Genomic DNA, 16083 nt, shown 5'->3' with positions numbered 1-16083 from the left:
ACAACTTTCATTTTAATTTTATCCTCTCTTTCTCTCTGTGGACCAAAATGTCGAAATAACCATATATTAGACACCAAATGGCACGGATCTGAAATGTGCTGAGGTGTTTTTACATAAATATTCCTTTCTATTCATTTAGACTATATACCTTGTTGTGATTTTGGATACGTCAGTGGTTTTGTCGTTTAGGTAGGCGCTTTTAATAATTAAGTACTTAGTTTTGTTACATGCGTAGTAGCAACTAAGCTCTTTGTATTATTATTTTATTATTCTTGTTTTTCCACATGGGACAAACGTCCTGGGCCCGTGCTTATAAAATATTAGTATAAACTCAAATTTCTTAAAGTCGTCACACGCTTATGATTTGCATGTTGCCATGATGTTAAAGTCTCAGATTGTTCGAGTCTTGAGTCCAGAATCTAAACGTTTTGTAAGCACCAAGCCTGATGTTGTTGTTTATTTTTCTTTCAGTGCATTCACCGAGACCTGGCAGCAAGGAACATCCTCATAGCGAGCGGCCCGGTGGCCAAGATCTCAGACTTCGGTCTTTCGAGAGATGTGTACGAAAACGGCTACTACTTCAGAGCTTCCAAAGTGAGACCTTTCTCTGCTCTAGGCTTGCCTATTGTTTTTCAGTTCTTAATCAGGTTACGAGCAAGTTAGCTTTTGATATATCGAGCAATTTATGTCTAACGTGTTTGTTGCGATGACAGAAGCGGAACACTGGGGGCGGTTACAGTCGTAAGGCTGCGCGTGACAGTTACTTCCTGTTATGCTAATCGTAGAAGTAATGAACTGAAATAATATTTGCTCTTCTTCTTCCTGTCCTTTTTTTTATTTCGTTTCTCCACGTTTTCCCCTGACACAGTCGTATATTTATCTTGTTATTTATTGTGAATTCTGTTCGAACTGTTCCTCTGTTTTCTAAATCGGAGTAGAATTTTTTTTCTTTGTGTGTGTGTGTGTGTGTGTGTGTGTGTGTGTGTGTTTTGTTTTGTTTTGTTGGTTACTTTGTATAAACATTTGAACGCGTGTTTAATTTTACAAGTTAATGTACAGGTTTTCTAATTGTCTTTCAGACTTAAATTATCATTTAAATGATGACTGTAATACGTGTTATACGAGTTCATCTACGTGTTAATACATATAACCCCAGGACAAGGTCGCGGTCATTTAGAACTGTTCAAATGTGGTTAAAATTCCTTCCATTGTCTTTAAGCTGTTGAATCCTTTAATGGATGGTTTTCATTGTTGGTATGAGTGTTCTCGGGCGAGTCTTGTATCTGCACACTTCCCCCACCCCTCTGTTCCATGAGGTCAAGGTCATTTGAGATTTATATTTTCACTATTCATAGTATTAATTTGTGAAAAATAACAACAGATAAATTAAAATATAAGAAATTGGAAGTCTTTCAAATTCTGTTGAAAATTATTATGCAGATATGAATTAACTATATGAAAGACGTTCGTGCAGCTGTGGCCATAACGTGATATGTATGCATAACAAAGTATGACTATTTAGCATATGCGTGAGCCTGTTTGTGTTTATTAAAATACACCTGCCCTGCGAAATCACTGTAATTCTGTCCATTATCTTTCAGCAGTGGAAGCACAGAAATCCTGCTTAGTTAATTCTCCGAACTACTATATTACTAGCGTTAAACTCCTTACTTACATATTCTGCCATTCATCATTATTTATTGGTGTATTGCAACTAGGAGGAAGGTATCCTTGATGTGTTTTTTTATGGGATTCTATTCTGGTAGGCCTGTATTATTTTTCAGGAAAGGACAGTTACAAGTACACTCCCCCTTATATAATCAACCATGTTTAGAATGTTGTACAGGAGTCTACATGTCTAAATGTATTAATAAATTCAGTAAACTGAAAAGCATAGGCCTACATCCAGAATTTTTACTATTTTCCCGGGGAACAACTTAACATTTTGAATTGTTATTTTTTTCAGGGTCAGCTACCTTACAAGTGGTTGAGTCCGGAAGCGTTACTATGGGGACAGTACAGCACGAAGAGCGACGTCTGGTCGTTTGGCATTCTATTATGGGAGATAACCACGCTGGGCGGGTCTCCCTACCCCGGGATCCCCGTCGACCAGATAGCAGAGTTACACAGGAGTGGATACCGCTTGTCACAGCCGCCCAGCTGCCCCAACAATTTGTACGTATTTCTGTATGTTTCACTGATCTTACTGTATACTTTGGCTGTTAAATATCTAACATGGTTATTTCTGCATTTGGTCAAAACAACGAAAAGGAAAGAGGAAAGTACAGATAAAGAAGCAAGATATCTTTTATGTACATTTTCCAAGACAGGAAAGTGCATACCATGTCATTTGATGTACCAGTCGCGGAGCACAGGTTTGGATGGGAAAATACACAAGTCCATAAAAGGCAATCAAGCCTGCACACACCTTGGGCAAGAGCTCTGTCCCAAACGTTTGTCTGATATCCAGTATAAACAACCGTTAGGGAATATTTGTCTAATATCGAATATAAACAACCGATACAGAACGTATGTCTCATATCGAATATAAACGACCGATACAGAACGTATGTCTGATATCGAATATAAACGACCGATACAGAACGTTTGTCTGATATCGAATATAAACAACCGATACAGAACGTTTGTCTGATATCGAATATAAACAACCGATACAGAACGTGTGTCTGATATCGAATATAAACAACCGATACAGAACGTGTGTCTGATATCGAATATAAACAACCGATACAGAACGTATGTCTGATATCGAATATAAACAACCGATACAGAACGTTTGTCTGATCTCGAATATAAACAACCGATACAGAACGTTTGTCTGATATCCAGTACAAATAACCGCTAGAGAATGTTTATTAACCACTGGTCTAACAGATATTAACGCCGACACTGGTCTAACAGTTATTAACGACTGGTCTAATAGTTTTTAATGACGACACTGGTCTAACTATTTTTAATGACGATACTGGTGTAACAGTTTTTAATGACGATACTGGTGTAAAGTTTTTAATGACGACACTGGCCTAACAGTTATTAATGACCACACTGGTCTAACAGATTTTAATGGCGACATGGTCTAACGGTTTTTAATGACAACACTGGTCTAACAGTTATTAACGCCGACACTGGTCTAACAGTTATTAACGCCGACACTGGTCTAACAGTTATTAACGACGACACTGGTCTAACAGTTTTTAATGACCACACTGGTCTAACAGATTTTAATGACGGGACTAGTCTAACAGTTATTAATGACGACACTGGTCTAACAGTTATTAACGACGACACTGGTCTAACAGTTACTAACGACGACACTGGTGTAACAGTTACTAACGACGACACTGGTGTAACAGTTATTAACAACGACACTTGTAACAGTTTTTAACGATAACACTGGTCTAATAGTTTTTAACGATAACACTGGTCTAATAGGTTTTTTTTAACGATAACACTGGTCTAACCGTTTTTAACGATAACACTGGTCTAACCGTTTTTAACGACAACACTGGTCTAATAGCTTTTAACGATAACACTGGTCTAACCGTTTTTAACGACAACACTGGTCTACTAGTTTTTAACAACAACACTGGTCTAATAGTTTTTAACGATAACACTATCTAACAGTTTTTAACGACAACACTGGTCTAACAGGTTTTAACGATAACACTGGTCTAACAGTTTTCAGATTCTGAAGGCGTGCTGGGAAGAAGACCCACGAAAACGACCTTCATTCGCCAAACTGTGTTCCACGCTGGACGAGGTTCTGCAGAAAGTCTTTGTCAGTGTAAGTACAGCCTGGATGGATGGATGGACGGATGGACGGATGGAAGGGATGATGTATGCATGCATGCATTCATACATCAGCCCCTGCAAATAAAACAATGTCTATGGCAAAACAAAAATACTCCAGTAAAAATATGGCAAAACTAAAAAAGTGCCGTGGAGAATTAAAAAAACACGGCAATCCCAACGGCATTGCCAATTGCCGTAGCCAGTTGCAGCAGCTGATGCATGCTTGCATTTTTGGAGAATGGTGTGGTTTGTATGGATGAATAGATGGGTGGATGAACGGATGGACGGAATGATAGATGAATGAATCTAGGTGCTGAACTTAACGATGACACCTATGTCAGGCGCTGTACCAATGGCAGGGGTTTTTTTTGCCGCTGAATAAAAAAGTATTTCCATCGGTTTTAAGGGATACTTTTCAATAATTAGTATATTGGTTACCCATTGGGAGTTGGTTGCTCACCTCTTGGTTACCCGAGGGGGCAGGTTAGAGGGCGTATGGAGGACCTTGCTTCTAGCCACTCTGGGTTACCCTAAGGGTACCGTCCATCCCTATTACCAGGGAGGCACCGACAAGCCAGGAAATGTGTTTACATAGGCGGTCGGTTCTGTCACCCAGGTTCCTATCTGTGGCCAGAGGCATAAATAACCCAATTGGTTTTTCACTGAATAATCTCTTATAGACATGTCAAATCATATATATTAAGCATGCGGACAAATGACATATTGGTAACATATGTAAGTGAAAGAAGATTTTGTTCAAATAAAAAAAAAAAAGAGTTTTAAGCCAACAGCATAACTTGGGTGTTTATTGCAATAACACAGTATTGCATATGAAAATCGTTTGGCATGTGCATTGCATTCTCTCGTCTCCCTATGAAAGCAACCATGTTTTGTGTTTTCTGTCTTTTTTTAACATTACGGTAAGTAATGTTAAAAAAATGCTATTTTATTGCCAAAAAACCCAAGTTGTATATTTTGGTTAAAACCACATTTTATTTTTTTTAAATCACAATTCGAAAAATATTTTCTTTCAGTTACAGTTGCTACCAATATTCCATTTGCCTGCATGCCTAACATAGATGACATAATATTTCTAAAAGAAAATATCAGCAAAATACCCATTGCGTTATTTATGCCTCTCAGTCAGGGCCGTCTTAAGAATATTTCAGGACCCCGGGCAAAGCAGTGTACTAGGGACCCTATTTAATAATATGAACCTATTTGTATTTTTAAAATTGAATTTCGGAGGCCCTAAAATCGCGTGGCTCCCGGGCAACTGCTCATATTTGCTGCAGGCTCACAATTGCCGTAAGTGATTAATTTGCCCACTTCAAAAACATTTCAGATTTTCCGTAGGTAACAGATTCCTATGGTAGAGCCCTTTGGATGTGTGATGGGAGAGATGAATGGATGGGCAGACATATGAGTGCGTGCATGGCCTGGAGGGTTGAGTTTTATTTGGGTGCTTGGGTGGATCCACAGATGAATGGACAGATGGATTGGTGGATGGTTTAGGTGCATAGGAGATTGGATGGATGGAATTGTGATTTTAGACTGTAAACTCATTAAGAAAAAAACATGACAGGGTAGGTGAACTGTTATACATACACCGTTGTTGAATGGATGGACACACGTGAAGAGAATTATGTTTGATATGAACAGTCATATGCAAGCAATGCAACCTTTAAACAACTATGTGGACGCGTGGATAAAGAAAGCTGCAGGTCGACATTTTTATCTCGTTCTGTTCACTGCTCTGTGGCTGGTATAGCTAATGTTCGAGGATCAATTCACTGATGTCAGATGTATTCCTTCGATTTAATGCTACAAAGTGGATCTGGCCCTGGAATATAATCTCTTTTGACGATGTCCAATTACTGGAATATTTACAAGCTAGACTAGTACAGCTCCTGGAATTTAATCACATTTGAAGATGTCCATTTACTAGTCTACCTACAAGCTAGATTAGTACATACCCTGGAATATAACCAATTTTGAAGATGTCCAATTACATCTAATTGCCAGATTAATACTGAACCTGTTGACGAAATATTAGTAATCAATATACGGCTGGTGCTACTAGGTTTTTTAATGGTGTCTTTCATTCGAAATGGCTTGATTAATGACAGGTGGCTGTTTCAGTTTCGAGATGCTCTAAGTAATATTAGACATTTGTTCGAGATTACTTACTAGAGTGTTGCCTTCTGTTCACAGACATCGTTAACAGGTGCAGCACCAGATGTCAGCAGTGTAATCAGTATTTGATAACTATATTTGTTGCATTCCATCTTAGAGGTGCCTTCCGATTATGGGTCGCCCACGAATATCAACGTGTTTACGCGATCGATACCAGTACTGGATTAAAATTAATTGAAATCAATAGGGGACGAGGAATAACAATGTTGAAATTATACTATAAAAGTGATGGTAATGGAATTCTATGTCGAGCTCATATAAGAGTGACGGTAATGTTAATCAATGGCGGGCTGATAACCAAAAGATTGGCTAATGTGAAAGTGCCCCAAATGCTATTCAATGGTTGTTTCATATGGATGTAACAACATTGAAGGGACATTCCTGAGTTTGCTGCAGTTTTTAAGATGTTATCGACTAACAGAGACGTTTTAACGATTGTAATAACATATCAAATGTATTTTCTGCATAAAATATTAGTGGCTGTGCATTAAACGTGTTTCTGATCGTTCTAATATTTGTACTAGGTTAAATTTCATTTTGTTTCCTAAAATATTGGGGGGTACGTACGAAATTATTTGAAAACAAAATCTAAGCTGAAATTAAAGTAGTAATAGTAGATTGAAATGTAGACTGCTAAGTAGAAAGGATGGCATTCTACGATGGACTGGTAGGATATATTCATACAGATGTCCCCTTTTTTATTAATATATTTTCTATTCTAGGTATCTAGCACTTAATGTTTCGTTTATACTTTACAATCCAGAACTATATATTTAAAATATATTATCTTGAGCCCCCTTGCTACTTTAGAGGAGAGGTGCTAGCAACACAGAAGGATTTTCTATTCGTGTATATATATATATATATGTGTGTGTGTGTGTGTGTGTGTGTGTGTGTGTGTGTGTGTGTGTGTGTGTGTGTGTGTGTGTGTGTATTTATTTTATAACAACAGTTCTTCCTAATAAACAACAACAATTAATGGATTGTGGAATTTATTATTATTACACATAAATTTATATACATACATGTATATAGCATACCCATCAAACTTGCTCCAGCATGGAGGCAATAACCACAGCAAATGCTACATGCCCACCAGCTTGGTGAAAGGACAAAGTAGCCAAAACCTCTCTTCCCTGTGAAAACCAGGCAAATAAATATTATGTCCCCTGGGAAATGCTCGCTGTGCAAACCAAACAGTCATTAAACTAACTGTTTATGTTAATGTGTTGTCAAACCACAATAAACTAAAATCCCTTGGGTTAACCGAGAAGATTTAATAAATACTTCTGTAATACGCATCTAGAATTCCGCCAATTATGTTATGTACAGGTATATCTGAAATCTGCGACTTTAATTTAATTAATATTTATATACACTTTTTGTAACTAATTAGTAACAAGTATGGCCTATGTGTAGGCTACTTACTCGTCATTAAAATTCTGTTCTTGTAGTCCATCCTTTTTTAAAACTTCCATATAAATGCACATCTTTGTGGAAAAAAACAGGGGAGTTTTCCTGTTCCACGTGATTTGAACTTGTAATAAAACTAACAGCAGACTATGAAATTGATTTTTATACTTAGGGATGTGTGGGTGGGTGCTTAAGTTATTTATTTACATGCAATTGTTTTGTTTGTAAACATTCAAACAAGTATGACGTCATAAACATAAAGTAAACTTTTAATATATATTTATCAATTATTGACCGTCATTGAGGGCAATGTCATGTTTTATGGACCGAAGAAATTGATATTGACCGAGGCCAACTGCTGAGCTCAGTATTAATTTCCTCGGTCCATAAAACATCATATTGCCCGAAATTGGTCAATAATTGTTTTATTACATAATGTCATCCATAAGACTCGTACATTCCTGCTTTGTTTATCAGTTAAAACTGATGGGATTTAGTGACGTCACGTAATGATATGACATTGTATGACACGCTGAGGAATGTGGAAATAAACAGTTGAAACATTACCAAGACAAAAATCAAATTCGAGACATTATACTGAACAGTTACCGATTACCTCCAAATGCGGTTTTTTTTTTAATTTGTAACATAAAATCCTGAGAGTGCCGATTCCAACTGCATTTTGATGTATTATGTACGTTTCTAAATCTGCGATATATGCCTTACATCTTTTGACGATAACTGAACTTGTCTTTGTCGTATTTGCGAAATTAAACTCAGTATGAATAAAAATTTTATCTTTTCTTTGTAGGACAGCAAAGTGTTTTGTCACAAGTTTGTGCTTGTTTACATTATAGAAGTAGCAGCTGACGTTGCATTAATTGGATAGAATTCTGTATCATCTTTATTTTCATTGGTTAAAGGGACAGACCCTAGTTTTAAACACTAAGGCACATTTTCACCTAGACTACTTTCAACCCCTAAAAATGGACACTAAGTTTGGTTAATTTATAAACCTGTAACAAATTTGAATACAACAGAGTGAAAAAAGAATCTGTGACGTTGAAATGCCAATAAAAATAGACTGAAACGCGACTCTATAACCGTTAGACCGGCCTCGGTGGCGTCGTGGCAGGCCATCGGTCTACAGGCTGGTAGGTACTGGGTTCGGATCCCAGTCGAGGCATGGAATTTTTAATCCAGATACCGACTCCAAACCCTGAGTGAGTGCTCCGCAAGGCTCAATGGGTAGGTGTAAACCACTTGCACCGACCAGTGATCCATAACTGGTTCAACAAAGGCCATGGTTTGTGTTCTCCTGCCTGTTGGAAGCGCAAATAAAAGATCCCTTGCTGCCTGTCGTAAAAGAGTAGCATATGTGGCGACAACGGGTTTCCTCTAAAAAAATCTGTGTGGTCCTTAACCATATGTCTGACGCCATATAACCGTAAATAAAATGTGTTGAGTGCGTCGTTAAATAAAACACTTCTTTCTTTCTATAACCGTTAGTTCTCAGACGCACGTGCGTTTTTAAATATATGAAAATTGCATTTCGTGGTATTAGAAACACCAGGATTACAGAAACACTATACGGTTGTACGGAAATGGATAATCTAAACAATAAAATAATTTTTTTTTTTTTATTTCAGTGATCATAAACGGCTCTAATAGTGAAAAATAAGCCTTAGTGTTTAAAAACTAGGGTATGTCCCTTTAAATATCCCAGGGCAATATCACTTTTGATGGACCGGTGGGACCGTCTCAGGGCAATATCACTATTTAAGGAAGGTTTGTGAGATACAGATACATTTCCATTATGAGTATTATGAAAAACTATGTGTAGCATTATTGTGATAAATGCACCTTTCATCTGCCTTTTTTCATGGCAAAAACAGCCATGCAATCTCAGACATGTTATGCATGTGTATGTTGTTGAAATTTATTAAAAGGAAATATATTGTTTTAAAAATCTGTTATTCAGTTCCAAAGCAATTTTTTCATATATGGACCTTACCGGCTTCGGTGGTATCGTGGTTATGCCATCGGACTTGAGGCTGGTAGGTACACGGTTCGTACCCCACCTGAGGCAATAGGGGAATTTTCATTCCAGTACCGGCTCCAACCCAGAGTGAGTTCACCGCTAGGCTCAATGGGTAGGTGTAAGGCCACCTTCACGAGTGCGATTATGGGTGTGTCTCCCGAGTGTATGACCCCACATGGGGGATGATTACCCGGCATGCACTGCAGGTTCCATGTACTCAGGGCTCGGGTGATACCGAGATAGCTCAGTTGACATCAAGCATGGAGCACGGAAGTGTCAAATAGTCCTATACCGAAATGGAAATACTGCGGCTTCACAATTCATCTCATCATCATCCATGTTTGTAATGTCCAAAACACAAAACATGTTTTTGTATCTGTGTTAAATGTTTGTGGCGTTTAATAGGTTAAACCTTTCAGTTGCCAATTTTTCATGACAGAAATAGCCATGCAATCTCCGAAATCTTATGCATGTGTATGTTGTTGAAATTTATTAAGAGGAAATATATATATTTTTTAAATCTAATAATTAAATTTTCTTTGCGTCTATACACTTTACGGCAATCTGATTGGTCCAGAGGTGCTTACTTTTTTTTGTTCATATCTCGATGAACCCCCAAAAATTAAGCCACGCCTACTACCCCGGGATCATACAGTGTGCACATCGTTTTTTCGGTTCATACTTGCATGAATCAAAAAATAATTGCAGTCAATTCTTAATTATTCAGTTCCAAAGCAATGTTTTCATATATCAATATTGGTGCCATTTACTCTAATGAAGTCTATTTTATGGCCAAGAGTGATGCATGTTTATAGGAACTGGTCAGAATATTCATGTACTACTTTAGCTCAGCACAATCAGCTTTTAGTATTAGTATAAAACCTGTATATTGTAACCCTCACTCGGTTGAAGTAATGTTAACAACAACACCTCAGCGTAGGTTCAGCCATTTTTATTCAAGAGAATAAAAAAAACATAGGGAAAAACCTAAAATACATAAAAACAAAGCATCCTTAACATTTAGTTTGTAGCACATATGGATGCGAGACAATATATAAAAAGTACAATTTACGCGTCGTCGCGTGCACACATAAAACACAATACAATTTCTCACCAGAACATCTTGTTCAGCTCGCACCAAACAGAGCACTCGTATATTAATATATAAACGAATAAATTACATATATATATATATATATATATATATATATATATATATATATAAACAATTAACGACTTTGCAGTCTGTTAAGATCTACAGTTTAGTTTTCACTTCATGTAGCTCTACATTTGCATCTCGACGTCCCAAGAAAAAGATGGAAGTACCTAAGGTGTGGTTATTTTTGGCGGGGAAAAAGATCGGATTTTTACCAGCATGCATTGCTACCTGTCATGTGTCAGAGTGTTCAGTCAAGCGTAACTGTCACTAACTTCACGTGCCCTGATCTCACGCCCAACTGCATAAAACACAACACAGCTAACCAACTGATAGACAACTGATAACATAATTATGCAACCTGTCGTGACACTATTAAAAAGTGTAACTGAAATAAGTGTAGGATATATAAATATTAACAATAGGTATTAATATAATATTCATATGCGGTAGTTATCATTAATTGCAAAACTACCCCTGGTTACAATATAAAGAACATTTTGTGTAACAACCACCTGTCTTTAAAAACCGCCTGTCTATAAACTATTTTGTATAACAACCACATGTCTATAAAGGATACATTGTAAAACAACCACATGTCTATAAAGAACACCTTGTATAACTACCTCCTGTCTATAAAACACCACTTGTCTAAAAAGGACACAACCACTTGTCTATAAAGGACACATTGTAAAACAACCGCATGTCTATAAAGCACATCGCCAGCTGTCTATAAAAAGTTTAAAGTTTGTTTTGTTTAACATTGATTCATTAATCATCAGCTATTGAATATCAAATATTTGGTACTTTTGACATTTTGTCTTAGAGAGGAAACACGCTACATTTTTCCTTTAGTAGTTAGGAATCTTTTATATGCACCATCCCACAGACAGATAGTACATAAAAAGGCCTTTGAAATACCAGTCATGGTGCACTGGCTGGAACGAAAACTAGCCCAATAGGCCCACCGACGGAGGATTGATCCTAGATCGACCGCACATCAGCCGATTTACCACTGGGCTACGTCCCGTCCCGAGCTGTTTATAAAGAATATCTTGTATAACAATCACCTGTCTATCAAAGGCATTTTGTTGTCAAGTATTTTAAGTCTACATATAAAGCATCATCTGCTTTAAACAAAAAAGACCCCCACAACACGCAGTTTTGTATGAACCTTACAGGGGCGGATGCAAGAATTATATAGGGAGAAAGTACAACGCTTCCAAAGGGCACCTAAGTATTTAAGGGATGTGTGTGCGACGTTTAGAAAGGGCACCTGCAGTATTCAAAAGTACACTAACATGTATTACCTATTTGGTAATCTTCTACAGAAATGCCAAGCTGACCAATTACAACTAAAAAATAAATGCATTGTATTAATGTGCTAAACTGGATGTTTTGGGGTCACGCCTTACACCCTATCACCTCCACTTTCGATCCGCACTTGCTTTGAACCTGTCATTAATCCTAAGAAAAGTTAGAGATTTCTGGAAGATTACAATATTTTTTTACGACTTCACCTTATAGAATGTTAATCTCGTTTTGGGTTTTTTATCGGACCATTTGACAAGATGAAATAACACTTTCTTTTATGCGACTCTTTTTTCCCTTTACATATTGGATTGGAGTGTCTTCCAACTGACGAGTTGAGTGTCTTGTAGCATGAAAACACAGAATGTATTCTCCATGTGGTGCACAATAAGCTGTGCTACATAAAACACACTTTAAAGCATAGCGCTTGGGCGTGAGGTTGGACGTCTAAATGACATTCTAGTAAATTGGAGAAATCGAAGCCATTATACAAGCTAACTGCTTTTCGAATCTCCACTCATTAATTTTCATTGATTTAGCCAACCTCTTGCGTCATTCAGATTTACCCAATCGGATGTGGATTAGTTGAATGTGTGACATTTGTGTGTGGCTGATTTTAAAACATTTGTTTTCTAAGTATTATTTACTCTTGTTACGTGACAGTAGTTGAATATAGTATCTGTCTGTTTCAGAACTTATTACTTAAACTGATATAACTGTATTTGAATCCCGTAAACAAGATCTTTATATTTGCATACAAATAGTTGAAATTTAAGATTTTTCACCTGAACTGAAATTGGTTCACGGTCATGGCAATGTGTAATATATACTCTTCAAAAAAAGAAACGCAAAAGGGTACAAATGGGTTATAACTCCGATTTTATGTTTCCTACCGGTTCATGCTTTGTGAATATAAGGTCATTGCATGTCCCAAACACATTCCCACAGTTACATTCGATAAAACGCAGCTACTGTACAATAAAGTTCCAAAATGTGAATATTCGCAAAAACGCAGCCACGTGCAAACCATATCACCACTGCACGTGCGTTGTCTGCACGTGCAACATAAACACCGACAGTATAAAAGTGCAGGGTGTTCGCTTGCCTGGCCTCTGTATCTGGCCGACAGTTGACAATCCAGGACATGCCACGTCTCAGTGAACCGCAGAGAAACAATGCCATCGGCCGACTAGACGCAGGCGAATCCAGAACGGCCGTTGCCAGGGCATTCCATGTGTCCCCAAGCACCATCTCCAGACTGTGGGACCGTTACCAGCAACATGGATCAACACGTGACCTCCCTAGATCCGGTCGACCACGGGTCACTACCCCCGGGCAGGACCGCTACATCCGGGTACGCCACCTTCGGGAACGATTGACTACTGCCACCTCCACAGCCACAGCAATACCAGGTTTGCGCAGGATATCCGACCAGACCGTACGGAACCGCCTACGTGAGGTAGGAATTCGTGCCAGACGTCCAGTTCGAGGTGTCATCTTAACACCACAACACCGTCGACTCCGACTGCAGTGGTGCCAGATTCATCGACAATGGCCTCAACTGCGATGGAGACAGGTGTGGTTCAGTGACGAGTCCCGATTTCTGCTCCGACGTCATGATGGAAGATGTCGCGTGTATAGGCGTCGTGGTGAACGTTATGCGGCAAACTGCGTGCAGGAAGTGGACAGATTCGGCGGGGGTAGTGGCATGGTGTGGGCAGCCATCTCACACACTGGCAGAACTGACCTGGTCCACGTGCAGGGCAACCTGAATGCACAGGGCTACATTGACCAGATCCTCCGGCCACACATCGTTCCAGTTATGGCCAACGCCAACGCAGTGTTCCAACATGACAACGCCAGGCCTCACACAGCACGTCTCACAACGGCTTTCCGACAGAACAACAACATTAATGTCCTTCCTTGGCCATCGATATCACCGGATTTGAACCCAATTGAGCATCTATGGGACGAGTTGGACCGACGCCTCCGACAGCGACAACCACAGCCCCAGACCCTGCCCGAGCTGGCAGCAGCCTTGCAGGCCGAGTGGGCCACCATCCCCCGGGACGTCATCCGTACTCTGGTTGCTTCAATGGGCAGGCGGTGCCAGGCAGTTGTCAACACACGCGGAGGCCACACCCGGTATTGACTCCAGATGACCTTGACCTTGGTGGTGTGTCCTCTCACTTACTCACAATGGACTAGAGTGAATTGTGAACAATCCTGCAACATTTGGTAATTATCGGACTCACCATTCAATAATTAAATCAATTCTCCAAATGTTACGACAATGTGGTTTTGCGTTTCTTCTTTTGAAGAGTATATATATATATATATATATATATATATATATATATATATATATATATATATATATATATATGAAGGGTCCTTGGGAATACCCTGTCATGTCACACTTTTGATATTTTGAGATAATTGAATTTTATAGTTTACAACTGCAATCGTGGAATATTTATACCTAAGCACGCATGATTTAGCAACAACCCTTATTGGCCTACCACAATTATACGTTTTTATTGTGACATTGTGACCTTGACATACACGACTTTTATAATAGTCGCTCTTTGTTTCGATAGGATGCGTTATTTCTTTGGACCTTTCATATGTATACCATCATGCATTGCATCGTGTATACAAGGTTTATGTTTATTTCAACATATAATGTGTATACAAGGTTTATGTGTATTCCAACGTGTAATGTGTATACACGGTTTATGTGTATTCCAACGTATAATGTGTATACAAGATGTATGTGTATTCTAACGTGTAATGTGTAAATGGATTATGTGTATTCCAACGTATAATGTGTATACAATGTTTATGTGTATTACAACGTATAATGTGTACAAGGTTTATGTGTATTCCAACGTGTAATGTGTAAAAGATTTGTGTTTATTCCAGCGTGTAATGTGTAAAGGATTTATGTGTATTCCAACGTATAATGTGTATACAATGTTTATGTGTATTACAACGTATAATGTGTACAATGTTTATGTGTATTCCAACGTGTAATGTGTAAAAGATTTGTGTTTATTCCAGCGTGTAATGTGTAAAGGATTTATGTGTATTCCAACGTGTAATGTGTAAACGGTTTATGTGTATTCCAACGTGTAATGTGTAAAATGTTTGTGTATTCCAACGTGTAATGTGTAAAAGGTTTATGTGTATTCCAACGTGTAATGTGTACAAGGTTTATGCTTATTCCAACGTGTAATGTATTAAAGGTTTAAGTGTATTCCAGCGTGTAATGTGTAAAGGATTTTTGTGTATTCCAACGTGTAATGTGTAAAAGGTTTATGTGTATTCCAACGGGTAATGTGTAAAAGGTTTATGTGTATTCCGACGTGTAATGTGTACAAGGTTTACGTGTATTTCAGCGTGTAATGTGTAAATGGTTTATGTGTATTCCATCGTGTAATTGTGATAGGTACACAATAAGGTTTGATACGTGTAATTATATCAGATGCACATGCGATAGATGTATTACACGTGTATAAAGTTTATATAGGTATAACTGTTATATGTGTATTTTAAGGTTTTATTATTTGTATTTCACAGGACTACCTGGACATGCAGCCTACGTCTAACTCGGCTTACTTGACGCATGGAGACAGTGAAGGCACAGCTCTGTCGTTGTCCGGTCTCGCCGACAAAGGACGAATGGACAGTGGTGGCGGAAACAGAGACAATCACAACTCGTCTGGTTACTCTAGCTCCATAACCAGTTACTCTTGAATCACTGTAACCACATTTTGTCACCACACTAACATAATTCGACTGGTTACTCAAACTCCATAACCAGTATCACTTGAGTCATTGTAACCACAACAGAACAATTCGACTGGTTACTCAAACTACATAATCAGTAACACTTGTGTCACTACAACCATACTAACATAATTCGACTGGTTACTCCATAACCAGTTATACTATAGTCCATGTCACCACATGTAACCATACTAACATACTTCGACTGGTTACTCAAACTCCACAACCAATTAAACTTGTGTCAGTGTAACCATACCAACATAATTTGACTGGTTACTCTAGCTCCATAACCAGTTACACTTGAGTCACTGTAACATCATTGTGTAACGACAGCAACATAATTCGACTGGTTACTCCAGTT

General features: G+C 38.3%; 1 protein-coding gene across 1 annotated transcript in view; it reads left to right on the top strand.

Moving 5' to 3' along the window:
* Positions 1 to 15689, top strand: part of LOC121368924 (fibroblast growth factor receptor 4-like) — a 53030-nt gene extending 37341 nt beyond the window's left edge. Inside the window, exons 8-11 of the mRNA XM_041493684.1 lie at positions 472 to 594; positions 1967 to 2175; positions 3700 to 3805; positions 15513 to 15689. Of these exons, the coding sequence (XP_041349618.1) occupies positions 472 to 594; positions 1967 to 2175; positions 3700 to 3805; positions 15513 to 15689 (615 nt within the window). The remainder of the gene's footprint in view (positions 1 to 471; positions 595 to 1966; positions 2176 to 3699; positions 3806 to 15512) is intronic.
* Positions 15690 to 16083: the final 394 nt, after the last annotated feature.

This window comes from Gigantopelta aegis, chromosome 3 (assembly GCF_016097555.1).
Source record: "Gigantopelta aegis isolate Gae_Host chromosome 3, Gae_host_genome, whole genome shotgun sequence".
In the NCBI taxonomy this organism is placed as follows: domain Eukaryota; kingdom Metazoa; phylum Mollusca; class Gastropoda; order Neomphalida; family Peltospiridae; genus Gigantopelta; species Gigantopelta aegis.
The sequence above is the reverse complement of the archived record's forward strand: the minus strand, read 5'-3'. Positions and strand labels throughout refer to the sequence as shown.